The sequence below is a fragment of the Amblyomma mixtum genome, chromosome 7 (assembly GCF_055824585.1).
Source record: "Amblyomma mixtum isolate Tamu chromosome 7, ASM5582458v1, whole genome shotgun sequence".
In the NCBI taxonomy this organism is placed as follows: domain Eukaryota; kingdom Metazoa; phylum Arthropoda; class Arachnida; order Ixodida; family Ixodidae; genus Amblyomma; species Amblyomma mixtum.
The window spans coordinates 140,780,415-140,795,207 of record NC_143018.1 but is presented as its reverse complement, the minus strand read 5'-3'; the positions used below and the strand labels follow the sequence as shown (position 1 = coordinate 140,795,207).

General features: G+C 49.3%; 1 protein-coding gene and 1 pseudogene across 4 annotated transcripts in view; one reads left to right on the top strand and one right to left on the bottom strand.

Annotated features, from left to right (window-relative positions):
- Positions 1-14,055, bottom strand: part of LOC149337719 (uncharacterized) — an 82,737-nt gene extending 68,682 nt beyond the window's left edge. For all 4 annotated transcript variants that reach the window (XM_089553481.1, XM_089553482.1, XM_089553483.1 and 1 more), the window contains exon 1: positions 13,915-14,055. In XM_089553481.1, the coding sequence (XP_089409607.1) occupies positions 13,915-13,944 (30 nt within the window). In that variant the 5' untranslated portion in view covers positions 13,945-14,055. The remainder of the gene's footprint in view (positions 1-13,914) is intronic.
- Positions 9,342-11,856, top strand: LOC149337720 (uncharacterized; annotated as a pseudogene).
- Positions 14,056-14,793: the final 738 nt, after the last annotated feature.

Here is a 14,793-nt window from a genome sequence, read left to right as displayed (position 1 = left end):
TGGCGTGGGTCACATGGTTCTCAAATCTTGCGAGTGCTAAACCAGAAGGAAGACGAACAGGCTCCTCCGATACGTTCACAGCCCAGATGAGCGCGCCGCCATCAACTGCCTCGACGACGGAGTGTGGCACCAAAATATTTTTTTTTTCGCTACGTTCCAGACATTTGGCTCGACGACTAATGAGCTCGCGCCCACGAAACGTTGGTATGATTTCACAGGCACATATTTTGCCGTCATCGCCGGCATCAGCACATCTTCCTGCAGGGAGGGAACTACTTCATGAGGCTGGGACACTTGATCCACTAATACGGGATAATGTTTGTGTTCAAAGAAATTTCACCGGCACTGAAGTCTAGTGTTGCCCCACATTCGCGCAAAAAGTCAACACCTAAGATCACGTCATGCGTGGCACGTCTCAACACAACGAATTCTGTTCGGTTGCGCTCGTCACCAAGCACAACTGAAGCGTAGCACAGGCCAACCGGAACTGAAGTTTCGCCCCCAACTCCACAAAGCGTACCGATTCTGTTCCACACAAACATAACTTTCTGTCGATGGCTGTTTTTAAATGAAAGGCTCATAAACACAGCGGCACCAGTGTCAACTAAAGCATCCGTTTCAACATTTGAAAGGCTGTGCGCTAAAAAGACGTTCACAGAAAAAAGGATAGAGACGACAGGAAAGAAGCGCAACTTTCAACTTTAATGACGACAAAAGAAGCCAGGCGCACTTATATATTGCCACGTATCATTGTAGCGTCCGTTCGTTCGCGCAAGGCCGCCGAAAAGGGGTGTTATCATTTTTGTTCGTGACGCGAGAAGCGACCGGACTAATCTCGATTGTTCACAGCCATGAACAGCTGCATCTACGTGTTTCTAGATTACTCTATATGATATCGACCTGTTATCTCGAAGTTTCCTTGCCGGCTTTAAATTGAACGATGCCGCGAGCAGCGGGCATTCATAGTTCGACGACTGACGAGCACGTTTTTGCTTACGCCGCCGCCGAGTGATTCAGTTCTTTTGCGGGCGCAAGTCAGCCCAAATAAAGAGCTTCATTTCCAGGTCTTGTTGGTGTCCTATTGACCGCTGGACTGCCGTCACTACAACGTGACAATATTGTATATTGTCTACAGTCACTGACACTTTGTTCTTGAGCATGATTATAGGCAGAGGTATTCGCGATGTTGACTGTCCGGCGACCTTACCTCCATCGGTCGCACCGCCTAATATCCCTGCTGTGGAGAAACGAAGCGGCGACGTGGGGATGGTGAACGGCCTTGTCGCTGCGGCGGCGGAGTGATGCTGCGGTCGGAGACAGGGGAGCCATTGCGTGCACCGCGTTGGGGAGAAGGAGGCCGATAGAAGGTAGCAGGCGGCTGCTCCCACTGGGCGTCATTCCTGAAGCGTGGTGCGCGTTGCACAGCGGGTCGAGAAAATTGGCGACGCGGGCAAAAGCGGAAGATGTGTCCGCTGAACCCGCAGCCGTAACATATCGGTGGCTGGCGGCTTTGGTAGCTCACAGCAGGATCCCTTAAAGGCCGAGGAGAGGTGACGGACGCGCGACGAGACGGACCACGAGGCACGTCATCAAGACGGGATGGAAGCTGCTGGAAGTACGGCTGCGACGTCGATTGTTGGCTCCGCTCAATACCGGGGTTGTAAAATGGGTCGTTGTTATTTGGTGCAGTCCATGCCATACACTGCTCCAATGATAGCATGGGCCTCGAAGCCTGTTGGTAAAGTTCATCAAAATTTGTACGTGGCCGTTGAGCAGCCAACTCCTCGCGTACATTCCTCCTGACTATAAAAGCGATGTGTTCTGGCTCGGTGATGTCGATGCTGGCGACAGTTGTCACATTGGAAAGACGGCCGAATTTGGGTGCTATCCGGCGTGCCTTAAGCGCCCCAAATGCAAGGCATTGCTTTATGACATCCGCAACCGTAGCAACGGTGTCTCGAGAAATCAGGAAGCTGTACACGTCCTCAGCAATCCCTCTGAGAAGGTGCCCTACCTTGTCTTCTTCTAGCATTTTCCGGTTGACCATGCGGCAAAGTTTCAATACTTCCTCAATGTATTTCGTGCATGTTACACCGGGTAGTTGAGCTCTTTGGGAAAGTTTATGCTCAGGGCGTTCCTTCTTCGCAAGAGTATCCCCGAAGGTCTTCGTGATTTCTTCGACAAACCGGCTCCAGGTCGTAAGATTATCCTCGTGGTTGTCGAACCAAGTCAGAGCCGTGCCAGCAAGGAAGAAGACAACGTTGTACAGGCGGACGGTAGAGTCCCAACGGTTGTATTTACTGCACCTTTCGTAATGTCGGAGCCATATCTAGAACGTCCTCTTCGGTTTCGCCGTGGAAGGTGCGCGGATCTCGCTGACGGGTCCAGGTCGACTCCTCTTCAGCTCGCAGTCCTTGGGTCTACGTCACTTGCGTGGTAGCCATTGAAATGAACTGCTCAGGCGATAGGTGTGGCAAACCTGCTACACGGCGGCTGCGACGGGGTACTGGTGAATCCAGGACGTGTTTACCCAGCACCTTGCACCAAATGTAGCGGATGAAAGGGGTTTTATACAGGTGAAGGCTGGACGGAACACAGCTGGCCGCAAAGGGCTCAGAGCCCTGATCAGTCTGCGCGCGCCACCCTCTTCTTCCCTGAAGTCCTCAGTAAGCCGCTACGCGGCCTAACAATATTATTTTCCCTATGATTTTGTATCTGTTCACCTGCATGGCAGAGTTAGTTGTGCAATGTTGGTGTGAATAGGTGTTTGGCTTATGTTTATGAAATAGCTGGAAGACACGTGTGATCGTTTGTTTTTCGTGCTGAGTTTGTGGTCTTGAGTTCGTGGGGTGCCATCTTCCGCCTCACTTTTTCGTATTCTTGTGAATGGATCCGGTACTAGCCTTTGGCCATGGATCCGCTCAGCTTTGTCTATTGAAAATGTACCTGTTATGACAATAAATAAATAACAATGTGTGTAAGCTTTGCAGCGAAGCCGCAAACTTCCCTCACATTCTGCGGTCATGCCCGAAAATATCAACACGCTGTAATGTCCGCACCATGGAGCAGCGGCAAACACTGATGCGCTGCAGCTCCAGCCCTCCCACTCAAGTGGCGGCAGTGGCCTGGGCCACGGAAGCCGCCGGGGCTCAAGGGCTCCCGGCCGTCTGATTGACCACCCTCAACTTTAACCGCCGTTAATAAAGTTGTCATCAAGTAATCATTCGCCAGTTTTCGTGTTTCTTTTTTCACCGCGGTGTTTCGTGTTTCTTTTTTCAAGTACTTGCTGAATCGTTTTTCCCTCTACCAATGTATCGGCAATCGGCAGCCTTTCCTGGTGTTTTTTGGCAGCAGTGTTTGATAGCATGTTAAGCCAATATGCATACAGTCTGCTAGAGGAAAGCTATTTTTTAAATTACATACATAGAAGCTGCTTGTCATTGCATGGCTTCAGGCTAAAGCGATATTTGTGCCTTGCACAGTTAATTGCCTGCTGTGTAGTACGCCATAGACCATTGATCATTGATTTATTGAGTGCAATGGTGCTATGTTCCTCTAGGGCATATTACAGCGAACGCTTAAGAAGGACATTGAAGTCGTTAAGTACAGTGTTACATTTTTACGGCTGCGAAAACCTGCTGTGACCTGAGATCTCTTTGTGGTGATGGAGCTATTTTTTCCAAAGAATAGCCGTATTACGGACCGAGTCACCAAGATAATCGAAGTATGGGGGCTAGTCAATAATTGATGGCAGCTAGGAATGCAACACAGCGCAACTTTATACAAGGACAAAGAAGATACAGGGCACCACCGGGCTGACTTCAGCTGGTCCTTTATTTCATGAAGGAACAACATATATAGGGAGAATGAGCGGAGGGGAAAGTGAACAACTGCTGAGTTTGCAACGCAACACAAGATAACAAAGGTGAAGCTTTGGTTTATTGGGGTTTAATGTCCCAAAGCAACTCAGGCTATGAGGGACACCGCAGTGAAGGGCTCCGGAAATTTCGACCACCTGGGGTTCTTTAACGTGCACTGACATCGCACAGCACATGGGCCTCTAGAAATTCTCCTCCAAAGAAATTCAACCGCCGCAGCCGAGATCGAACCCGCGTCTTTCGGGTCAGCAGCCGAGCGCCGTAACCACTGAGCCACCGCGGCGGTTGTACAAAGACGAAGGGATGGACACGAGATAACAATGCAAGAGCCTCTCACTAAGGAAACGCGATGAAAAAATAAATAGGTGCTTTTAAAAGGCTGAATTTGCTACGAGAGACGTGCCAGCAAATGAAAATAAAAAAATGAGATTACAGTATCTGACAACAGCATAAAAACGAGATGCAATAACAGAGGCAAGAGGAGCGTTATTTAAGAGACACAAATGCGTTAAGATACATACATGGGAAAAAAGGCTCAAAGAAAACAGTACGGCAGAACTACTCATATGACGTCTGGCTCAAGTAATCTGATGCAGGCTCCGATAAAGCTGCCAGGAAGTGCTAATCTTGAACTAGTCTCAAAATGTGGCCGCTTTCTATGATTTCGCGAGTGCGGGTACTGTGCATTCTTGAAACAAAGGCTTGCAGAAACGGGAGAGACACCTTGAGCAATGCACCCCCAGGGGCCCCTTCACAGTTCCGTACACGTTATTAGAATGCTCCATGAGTCTTTCGTCGAGACATCGCCCGGTTTGCCCGCCGCAGGCTTTGCCACAGCTCAAGGGATTTTGTACACCACGCCAACTTTGCATGCAACGATGACTTGCACTTGACTGTGCAAGCTGCCTGTCGCGCTGCATGAGCGATGACTGTATGACATAGCTTGGACAGCTTGTCGGGTGCATTAGACACAATACTGACATTTGCCAGCTCCCTATCGTCTTGAGCCGGTGAGAAAAATTGTGCAGGTAGGGCAGAACAGCAACGTTCTTTTCTTTGCTTAGAGCAGCAGCCTCTTCACCTTCCGCTTTTATCCTCTTCATGAGGCGGCCTCGTACTGGGTTGGGTAGTTCATGCTCGGGTAGTTCGGCTGTGCTATTTTCTTTGAGGTTTTAAAGGTTGTACGTTTTTCATTTCACCTTTTAATTTTTTAATCACCCCTTTAGGCCACGTGTATCTTCTAATTATCGTCACACCTTGTAGCCTTTTCAATGCTTCTCGTTTTTACGATGTAATTTGTTGTCTTTTCATGTTTCAATTGTTGGCGTGTCCCGAATAGCAAATTCAGCCTTTTAAAAATGGCCATTTGCTTCTTCATTGCATTTCCTTTGTGCGAGGCTCTCGCATTGTTATCACCTGTCTGTTCATGTAGCCTTTGTTATCTTGTGCTGCATTGCAAACTCCAGCAGTTGTTCACTTGCCTCCCCGCTCATTCTGCCTATAAATGCTGTTTCTTCTTGAAATAACCAGTTAACCTCAGCCCGGCGGTGTCTTGACTTTTCTTCGTCCTTGCCTAAAACTTACTCTGTGTTGCATTCCTAGCTGCCATCGAAGAGTATGTTCTGGAAGCAGCGCGCTTTCTTGCGGGCGGTATATGCCACGCTACAAGATACTCCTAGCTGGCTACCATATCTGGATGCCTGTGTATGCCTTAAAAAAATTTGATGTCTTTTATGATGAAAGGGCGGGGGTACAACAAAATTGTGTTACGCATCCAAGGGATTTGAGGCATGAGTATGTTAGCGTTTTTCTTTTTTAGGCAGTTTTTCCATGCAATAAAGAAGAAAAAAGAGTCCTGTGGTGAAATGCATTAATGTTGTGTTGTGGAACATGTAGGAGAGCGTTTCGAAGTCATATTTGACTGGTTATTTAGTGGTATTGTTTTGCAACACATCATAAGAAGAGCACGAATTCTTCATTAATTACTCCGGGGGTGTGTTCTCTCTTTTCATACAAAGATACATAGCACAAATCGCCATTTAAACCACGCCCTCAAAATAAAATTTTAATCTTTTTTTAACCATGGCCGAATAAGTACCACCACTTCAGGAATTTGTCATTTCCTTTGGTGCTAAAGAGAGTTAAAACACTGAGGCCATCGGTATCAAAGCTGGCTGCATTGGTGTACTAAAAATTGAAAAAAAAACAGTGGGTATAAAAAATAATAAAGAACAGTAAAATATTGCCAACAGTTACCTCCAGTTAGCTTGGCTCAAAGGCGTACAGAGGGCAATACGCTTGCTAAAATACGTTCTGGGCGTGTTTCGGACTTAACATGCGATATCTAGCGATAGCATTTGGTTAAAAATGGTGTGCAGTAAGCATGTGTAGCTATACTCATAGGATTTCAGAATAATTTTTTTTTTGCCTTCCTGGTCGCAGCGGCTTTAGGAGCTGCGGAACACACAGCTCGGTTGTTCTAGACATGTGTTTCGCCCTCTGTACGTGCACCCTATCGTGTCAGGTACGTGGAGATACATTAAAAACGTACACAAAGGTCAAAAGCCAGATAAAAAAAATTAAGAGGCTCTTACGGTGGGACCTACATAGTAGTGGCAAGCAGCTGCTTCGAAACGATCAATGCACTGTTCCTCACAGGGGAGTATGTCCTGGTGTAGTAAAAAAACAGAGGTCTTTGGTGTGCGCAGAAAAACACATAAAAGTGCTGTCAGAGCAAGACTTTCCGGTATGAGGCAACTTTGTGGGAAAAAGTTTTAGTAGATAGGAGATACGAACAGCAAATTATGGGTCTCTGATTGTTGTATCTGAATTAGCAAATGAAAACTATCTCTATTTTTCTTTAAAAAACATAATAAATACATACTGACTGAAGCAATCGTTACTATAGTTCATAGCCACGCGAATTACTTTGTAAAGTTATAATCGTAAAGACATGAGCTGTGCAGACAACGAAACTAAATATGACGCTATCAGATCACACTGTATAATAGTGGGATGACAAAAGGAATGCTTTTTCATATCGGCATCTTTGTGAGGAATATGCTCGACTAAGAAGAAAAAACTGCCGACTTTGCTTATTGTGGATCAGTGCGAAACTAGATATATATGGAGAGGGTGTGCAAAGCCTGGCTTACGGTTTTGGAATGCGCTGACATAGGAACGGTCGCACGCACACACACACACATGGCGAAGCGATACTAACAACAGTTTATTTTTCGGAAGAGGCATGAGTATAAAAACACGTATATAAAAGTATATAAAGTATATAAAAACACGCCACGTAGTCATACCATGCACAACCTTATGTGCAGTAGCCCAAATAAAGCTTCACCTGATTTGGTTTGGTTTGGTTTATTGGGGTTTAACGTCCCGAAGCAACTCAGGCTATGAGGGACGCCGTAGTGAAGGGCTCCGGAAATTTCGACCACTTGGGGTTCTTTAACGTGTACTGACATCGCACAGTACACGGGCCTCTAGAATATCGCCTTCATCGAAATTCAGCCGCCACGGCCGAGATCGAACCCGCGCCTTTCGGGTCAGCAGCCGAGCACCGCAACCACTGAGCCACCGCGGCGGAGCTGGCCTGATTTGGCCTAAGGGGGTTTAACGTGCGCCCAAAGTGAACCAGGCTGTGATGAATGCGGTAGTGGAGAGCTTCGGATAATTTCTACCAGCTGGGGTTTTACGTCCACTGACATCACACTGTACACGGGGCCCTAGAATTTTGCCTCCATCGAAATGTGACCGCCTGGCCGGGATCGAACCCGCGTCTTTCCAGTGAGCAGCCGAGCAGCATAACAACTGGTTGATGATGCCTTGAATCTGAATTGTAAACCTGAACCACATTCCTTGAACACATTCAAAATGTCAGCCATATGCGCTGCCAAGCGCCTGCGGTCTGTAAACATCGTTTAGTCGCCCACAAACATGGACTACATTATAATGTAGTCCAGCGAGTTCCCTCTCGAGGTCCTTATCCAGGCACATGAGAAAAATTGGCGGGGGCTTAGCTTTGGTTAAGCCTGGTAGGTTGCGAAAGCAAAAGAGCAGCGCCTCCAACTGAACGAACGCAGTGCGCCGCGTCTACAGGTCAGGCGTGGCTACCCGCCGCCGCTGCGCGACGACTCAAAGCGTCTTCGGTAATTTTTTTATATTTTGTTTTTGATGTTGTTGCGACTGAGAGAAAGAAAACAATCTACAGCTGGTATGACGTCACAAAAGCAGTAGCGCCACAGGTGCGCAGCGCAGCAAACACACACCGCAACTGCAGCCGGGCTATCTGAGGGAGCGAGTTGGTCGCCCATATTCACTCCGCTAAAGGTCAAACGTAACTGCGGCCGGGTCACGGGAAGGTTTGAAAGTGCGAGTAGTATTGCTTTCGCAATAAAAAATCACTAAGGACCGGGGAGACGCTGGACCCGATACAAACACCTGCCTTCTGTGAATATAGTTTAGCCTTGCCAAGCAATACTACTCGCACTTTTAAACCTTCCCGTGACCCGGCCGCAGTTACGTTTGACCTTTAGCGGAGTGAATATGGGCGACCAACTCACTCCCTCAGATAGCCCCCCCCAAAAAAAAATAAAATAAAAAAATTGAACGCAGGTAAAACTGGAGTAGTTCTAGGAAACTTTCAGCTGTCAGATCACACTTCTTGACGAAGGCCAGTTCATCAATATCTTCTGTAGTACAAAATTTTACACAGGTTCCAACAGTATGCCATGCGGCAGGCTGTAATAACAGCCCGTAAAGTCGATCCGTGACGCCGAGTTCAGGCTGTTTTACAAGAAACCATCTATGCCAGCTTGCCCGACTGAACGTTATGCTTGGATATGCAACTTTGGAAGGTATGAATGCCATCGCTACGCACTCATTTTGAGATAGCTTTTAGCTGCGCAACCGCAACGAGCTATATAACTTAACGCCGCGAAGCATCATCTTCGAGAGTATGACTGACAGCATTGCAAAAATGAGCTTTCAGCGACCCTGCGGTCGCAGTGGCGAAATGCCGAAGAGGGCAAAGTGTCGCTAGCACGTGGGAGAACGCAGTGGGACCTGCATTTACATTTTGACCTAACCGATTATTATTTTTTTCTCAATCTCGTTTTCATCCAAACTTGTATCCATTTTATGTTCATGCCATACTTGAGGTAGAACCCAGTGGTGTTGCTCCCCGGCGTGCTTTTCTTTGGCCTTTATATGTACAGGTGAATAGCAACCTCTGCCTCCTGATTCTTGGCCGATCCCTCAATGAGAGTATGTGCCATCCTCTGAAGGGCTAACAACAAAAACCTTGGCCTCGGCCGGGCGATGCAGCCGCAGCTCCGCCGCTATTTCCTCTCCGGCAGCCGTCTAAAAAACGTGGCCGCAGTCGTCTCCTGGGTGACTTCCACATCGTGGTGACCCGGTGTGCCGCCCCTTCTTCCCCAGCGGCGTTCCAGGATGGCGGGCTGGCAGGACCCAGGCTTCGACCCGCCGCATCCGGCCTTTCGGCCACAGTGCGTTGACGGGTGGCTCGCTGAGTTCGAGACTGAGCTGTTCATGAACGTCACCACCGTTCAGTCGTTCAAACACTAAGACCTCTGCGATATCCTCCCGCGCGGCCTGCTGCGCCGACCCACCTGCCCTGCTTTAAGCTGCAGGCCATACGATAAGCGGCGCGCGGCCGTCTTGGCGGACTTCGGCGCCTGGTACGTCCCGCTACCGCTCTACGACGCCACAGAGCTGCTTTCGTCGCAGTCAGAATATGGCCCTGCACCAGCCTCACTCTCGCCCGCGCCGCCTTCGTCAGAACACTGCCCGCCTTGGCAGCCCTTGGTCGCCTTCCCGTCGCTGCTGCCCAGTGTCTACGGTCCAGCCGTATCTCTCCACGTCAAAGCAGGTAGGCTCAACACCACCTTTGCCGCAAGTCCTGCTCCCACAACTGTCCTCTGCGCGGCTTTGGATCCGTCTCCTTGCGGTTCTCCCTTTCCGCCCGCGACCTCGTCGAATGCTGCCTCTGCTACGCCTCCTTGCAATAGTTCCAATCCAGGGACAAATTATTCCCCGTCCCCACCTCAAAGCTCTTAACTGTCATTGTCGTCAGCGCCTCCTGAAGACAAGGGACACTCCTCAGCAGCAGCCGTGTCGCGGCTTTCGACATTGCCGTCTGCCTCGTCGCAACAGCCAATAGCTCAACAATCCCCTGCAGCGACGTCGAAGCCACGCCTGGATGATGCTAAAGAGCTCTCGGCGAAACCCTAACCTGCTCGCCACACCCACAGTACATCCAAAGGCCCGCAACGCACTAAAAGTCAGACGAAGCAGGATAAGAAGGCGAAAGTGGTGACCGCAGTATCAAACATGACGCTTGTCAACCGCCCTAATTTGCCGGCAAGTGACCCTAAACGGTTTCAGCGCTTGTCCTCAAGCCAAACCAGGCCACTGATGTGGACTCTTCTTACTCCCCATCGGTGTTAGAATCTTCAAAGAAGCCTGACGCCATTGGGTCGGCCGCCGCCAAACGACGCAAGTTCGACTGGAGACCACCGCACACAACCTCTCATCCACAGCAGATTCAGGTTCCAATCACGCTGTAGCTTCATCAGCCACCGTCTAGCAAGATGCTTAGGCTGACCAGGCCCGCGGATGTGCCCCCGGTTGCTGCCACGGTGCCGACGCCGCCTCCGATTGCCGTTACATCGCCGGCGTTCCCCTTCGTGGACGGCTCGGCGCCAGTGGCAAGGGCGCCACTCGTGCGGCCGTCCGTCACGCTCACGCCCAAGAGTTCCCGATTGGCTGTGAGCATGTCGCAGCAGCCCCGTGCAGCCCACCGCAACAATTGCCCTGCCTCTCATCTCTCTGTGCTTCCCGTAGCCGCCCGCTTGGGTACCGGGCAGATCGGACCGGCAACAGTTGCGCGAATCTCAAGACCCCCGACACAGCTCCCGCGTAACATGGGCATGACTTCACATGATGGCAGACGACAAGCGCGGGTTCGCACGCTTGAGAAGCAATATGGATCTAAACAGGGCGTCTACGACGTGGACATCACAGGGCCGTCGCCCGCGAGATTGCTGCCGTAGTCTGCTGCCGGTGGTAGTCTGCCGGTGGACTGCTGCTGTAGTCCACCGAGGAATGAATGTCGATGGGCTATCTTTTCGGGACCCAAATTCAACGCGAGTGGAGGAAGCTGCAATAGCTCTCGCTGGCTCCGATCCAAAATCGAGAACGGTTATCCCTGACTCTTGCCGGGCCTGTGAACGGTATCTTCCAAGGGAAATATCACCTCTTGCCTCCAAAATTCTAAGACGGGCTCCCGCCGATCCAACTGGAACAAACGTAATCTGGGCTCCTGGCCACCATGGTCTACGCGGCAATGAGACCGCTGATGGGGCCGCCCGAGCGCTCACACACCGGGCTCCTCATCCTAGCTCTCCTGGCTCAGAAGCTCATAAACCGCTTCTGCGGTTCCGAGAAATCTTAATTCATTACTGCGACAGCCACCGTCTCTACCCGACCCCTACCAAGGCGCTGAGTAAGGCGGAGGAGCGAACACTGCGGTGCCTGCAGACAGGAACTCTTCCCTGTCCTGCCATCGCCAAACACTTTGATCCGTACATAGATGGGCGCTGCATGGGAGGCTGCCCTGCTCACCTGCTCCACACTAGAGTCCCAAAGGGTTCTAGTAAAGCGGGCGTGAGACGGGACCTCGTCGTGCGGTGTCCTGGACTAAGGATGCCGACCATGTAGTGGAGTGTTGCCACCCAAACTCTGAGTAGTAAAAAGTTTTTCACCACCACCACAACCTAGCAATGTCTGCTGCGCCTCCCCTATGCCCCAGTCGTCCGCCGCTGAACCAGAACCGCCTGCTTTGGGTCCCCATAGCAGGCCGCCCACAACCCTCCTTGCCGTTACGCATCCCTCACCGCCCTCCGAAAGCTTGGCCGCAACGCTACGGCCAAAGTCGGCCGCCTGAGCCTCGCCTTCGGACCCCGGACGCCCTGCACGATTCTTCACATTCCGGCTTCACGTACTGACTAATCGTATAGAAAGGGCGGAGGGGGGGGGGGGGGGTGACCCTCTAGCGACCAGCGCGGCCGGCAGTGGCGAGCGAAATTTTCAAGAAGAGAAATTGTCGCTAGAGTGCGGGAGAACACCCCATGACCTTTTGCCCCGGCCGGACGCTGCCGCCGCTATGTCCTCTCAGGCAGCCCTCTAATAAATGTGGCCGCGATCGCCTGCTCGGCGACCTCCGTCAGCTCAATGCGCCCCCATCTGCGTCGTTGTTTGCCAGTGCTTGAATGTTTCCACAATGAGCGTGCTACTTCTTGGACAGCTCAAGAGGATGCACGATCGTCCGTCCATGATAGCTATCAATTGCTAAATTTGCATGGACGCAGAAAAAAATCTTGCGGCGGCGGAGACAGTTGAAGTGCATTCATTGAAGACTCAAACATTAAGCCACCTGAACTTATCGCGGGCATTAGCGTGAGCAAAAGCTGTAAGAGTGAAACCAGGTCGGCGTTTCTGGTGATGTGTATTAGCAATTTTTGAGCGGCAAGTGGAGATAAAGTGAAACCTCACTTGAATAAGGGCTATGAGTAGGCCGCGGACTCTCCTTTGATTATTTCTTAGAAAAGTTGGCGGTTGTTTTCCGGCGTAATATAGTTTAAAAAAAACACTCTTTTTCCGCTAGTTAAGCGGGGAAAACGTTAAAAGCGATGATTATCGGCAAAATAAAAATAGTAAAAGTTTACAAAATGGGTGTTAGAAGAAAAGAGCAGGAATTATTTTTACCTCATTGTCCCATACGCTATGCACAGTTTGCTGTAGCAGTAAGCTGGTTGACTTTGCTGACTCTGCTTTTATAGCATGCTTGTGTTGTCAGCACCCAAATTCAAAAATGCCCTTTCAGCACTGCACTAGCGATGTTAAAGGGAGCTCGAGAGAATACGGGATAGTCACAAGCATGCATCTTATGGGCCTAGACGGCTAATACCTTTGATTGTGGGCTCGGCCTACTCCAAGCTTTAATTGCCGTAAAAATGGCTACATGAGAGACTGGTATAATTCGTTTCCAATGACAAAAGACTTTCATACAAACTACTCCACTGCCTGTGCTTAGGTATAAGCAGTGCGCTCTTCGAAGGCAGAAAGAAAGCATTTCTTCGAAAACATAGCGCAAAAAGGACACGGACGACACAGAAGTGTACAGGACAGGCGCTAGAAAGCATTGCTGCGATATGAGCGTCCACACGCGGTAGTCCTCTGGATGGCTCCCTAACATTTTCATGCTATAAAAAGAAAGGAAGAAGAAACGTTGTTATGGGACGAAGGTCTTCCGCTGGCCTTAGCATGCGTAAAAACCAGGCCTTTTCAGTTTTAACCGACGACATATTTTTCTTTTTACCGGTGGATGTTTACGGGTGTTTTTTGGTTGAAACCGGTTATTACACGGACTAAATATGAGATAATAACTGCTACAGTGCTTCGTTCAGCTAGTCGGTTGGTCGTCATTTGAGCCTCCTTAACTAGCGCAAAACGGCACGGGCACGAAAGATGTTTAGATTGAGTCTTCGCTCCACTGTGGCGTTCGTTCCTTTTCGTTCTAGTTAAAACGCCTGAAGTGCTTATAAGCTCGCAAATAAGCATACTCTGCTACACATGTGAGGAAGTTCACTGCGCATTGAAACTCGGTATATCTCATATTTTTTTCTATATTCTACACTCTATATTATTCTATTCTATATTATATATTTTCTATTTTTTGTATTTCTGTATTCCTTCTATATTTATATTGATGTATTACTGCTGAACATCCCTGTACCCCCCTCCCCACCCCATGTAACGTCCCTAACGGGATCTTTAAGGGTTAATAAATGATGATAATGATGATGATGATGATGCCGAGTAATCGCAAGTAAATCTGCTGGTGCATGTTAGGAAAACAGCCTCGACCCGGAAAATTTTTACTACTCGGCAATCGAGGTTTAGGCATTCAACCAAGCGTAACAACAGAGAAGCAAACGCTTACCTGCACCATTGTGTACAGCTGGCCTTTCATTCGTGTTGCCTGTAGCAGACTGCTGGAAAATCTGCTAAAGTGGGGCGTTCGCTTTGACAGTGGTCGACGTGGCGGATGACGGAACTATTTGTCGCAGCTGCGTATAGGACAGCGCTTGGTTATTTCCCTTGCACTCCTCCCCTTTTGTCGGTACTTTTTCCTGTCGGGAGGGAGAGGTGGTTTGACCGCGCTGCTTTGTCGCTACAATCAAATTTAACATCCTGCCAGTCTACAAATTCCAGCGGTGGTTGACACTCGTCAGTCTAGAAACCAAACAGCCAAGTCATTACAGAATTGCCATGCTGCCAGGATGCAGCAACATGAGGGGCCTGATCCCTGTAGTGCGTGAGAAGCGTGTTAAGCCTGAAAAAGAAATAAAGGTCAACATGCTTACGTACTTTTGTTGAAAAACTAAAAATGATTCGTCTAAGAGTGATCAATGAGCCCAAAAAGTGCAGATGAAGCTGAATAGAACGTTACAATAACAGAGCATACGAAAGCAATTACGTCCAAAGCAGAAAGGCAGCGCGCGAGCTTCATGTCTAACCGAAGCGTGTTCTGTAGAAAAACAACCGCAGCAAAAGAACAGTCTCTCTGTAAAGTATGAGTATTGCGCACTGTGCGAGCCGCATGCTATCCTCATGTTTTCGAAAGCCACCTCCTATGAAGCCTGCAGTGCAATGCGCATAGCCTCTGGGGTAATGTCCATCGGGACCATCGCGTGCTCGCGAGTTGCCCTACAGCTTCAAGCAGTTCATTCATTCATTCATTCATTCATTCATTCATTCATTCATTCATTCATTCTCAGATATCTTCCAAATACAAAAGAATTCCATTAGCTCCCATTTC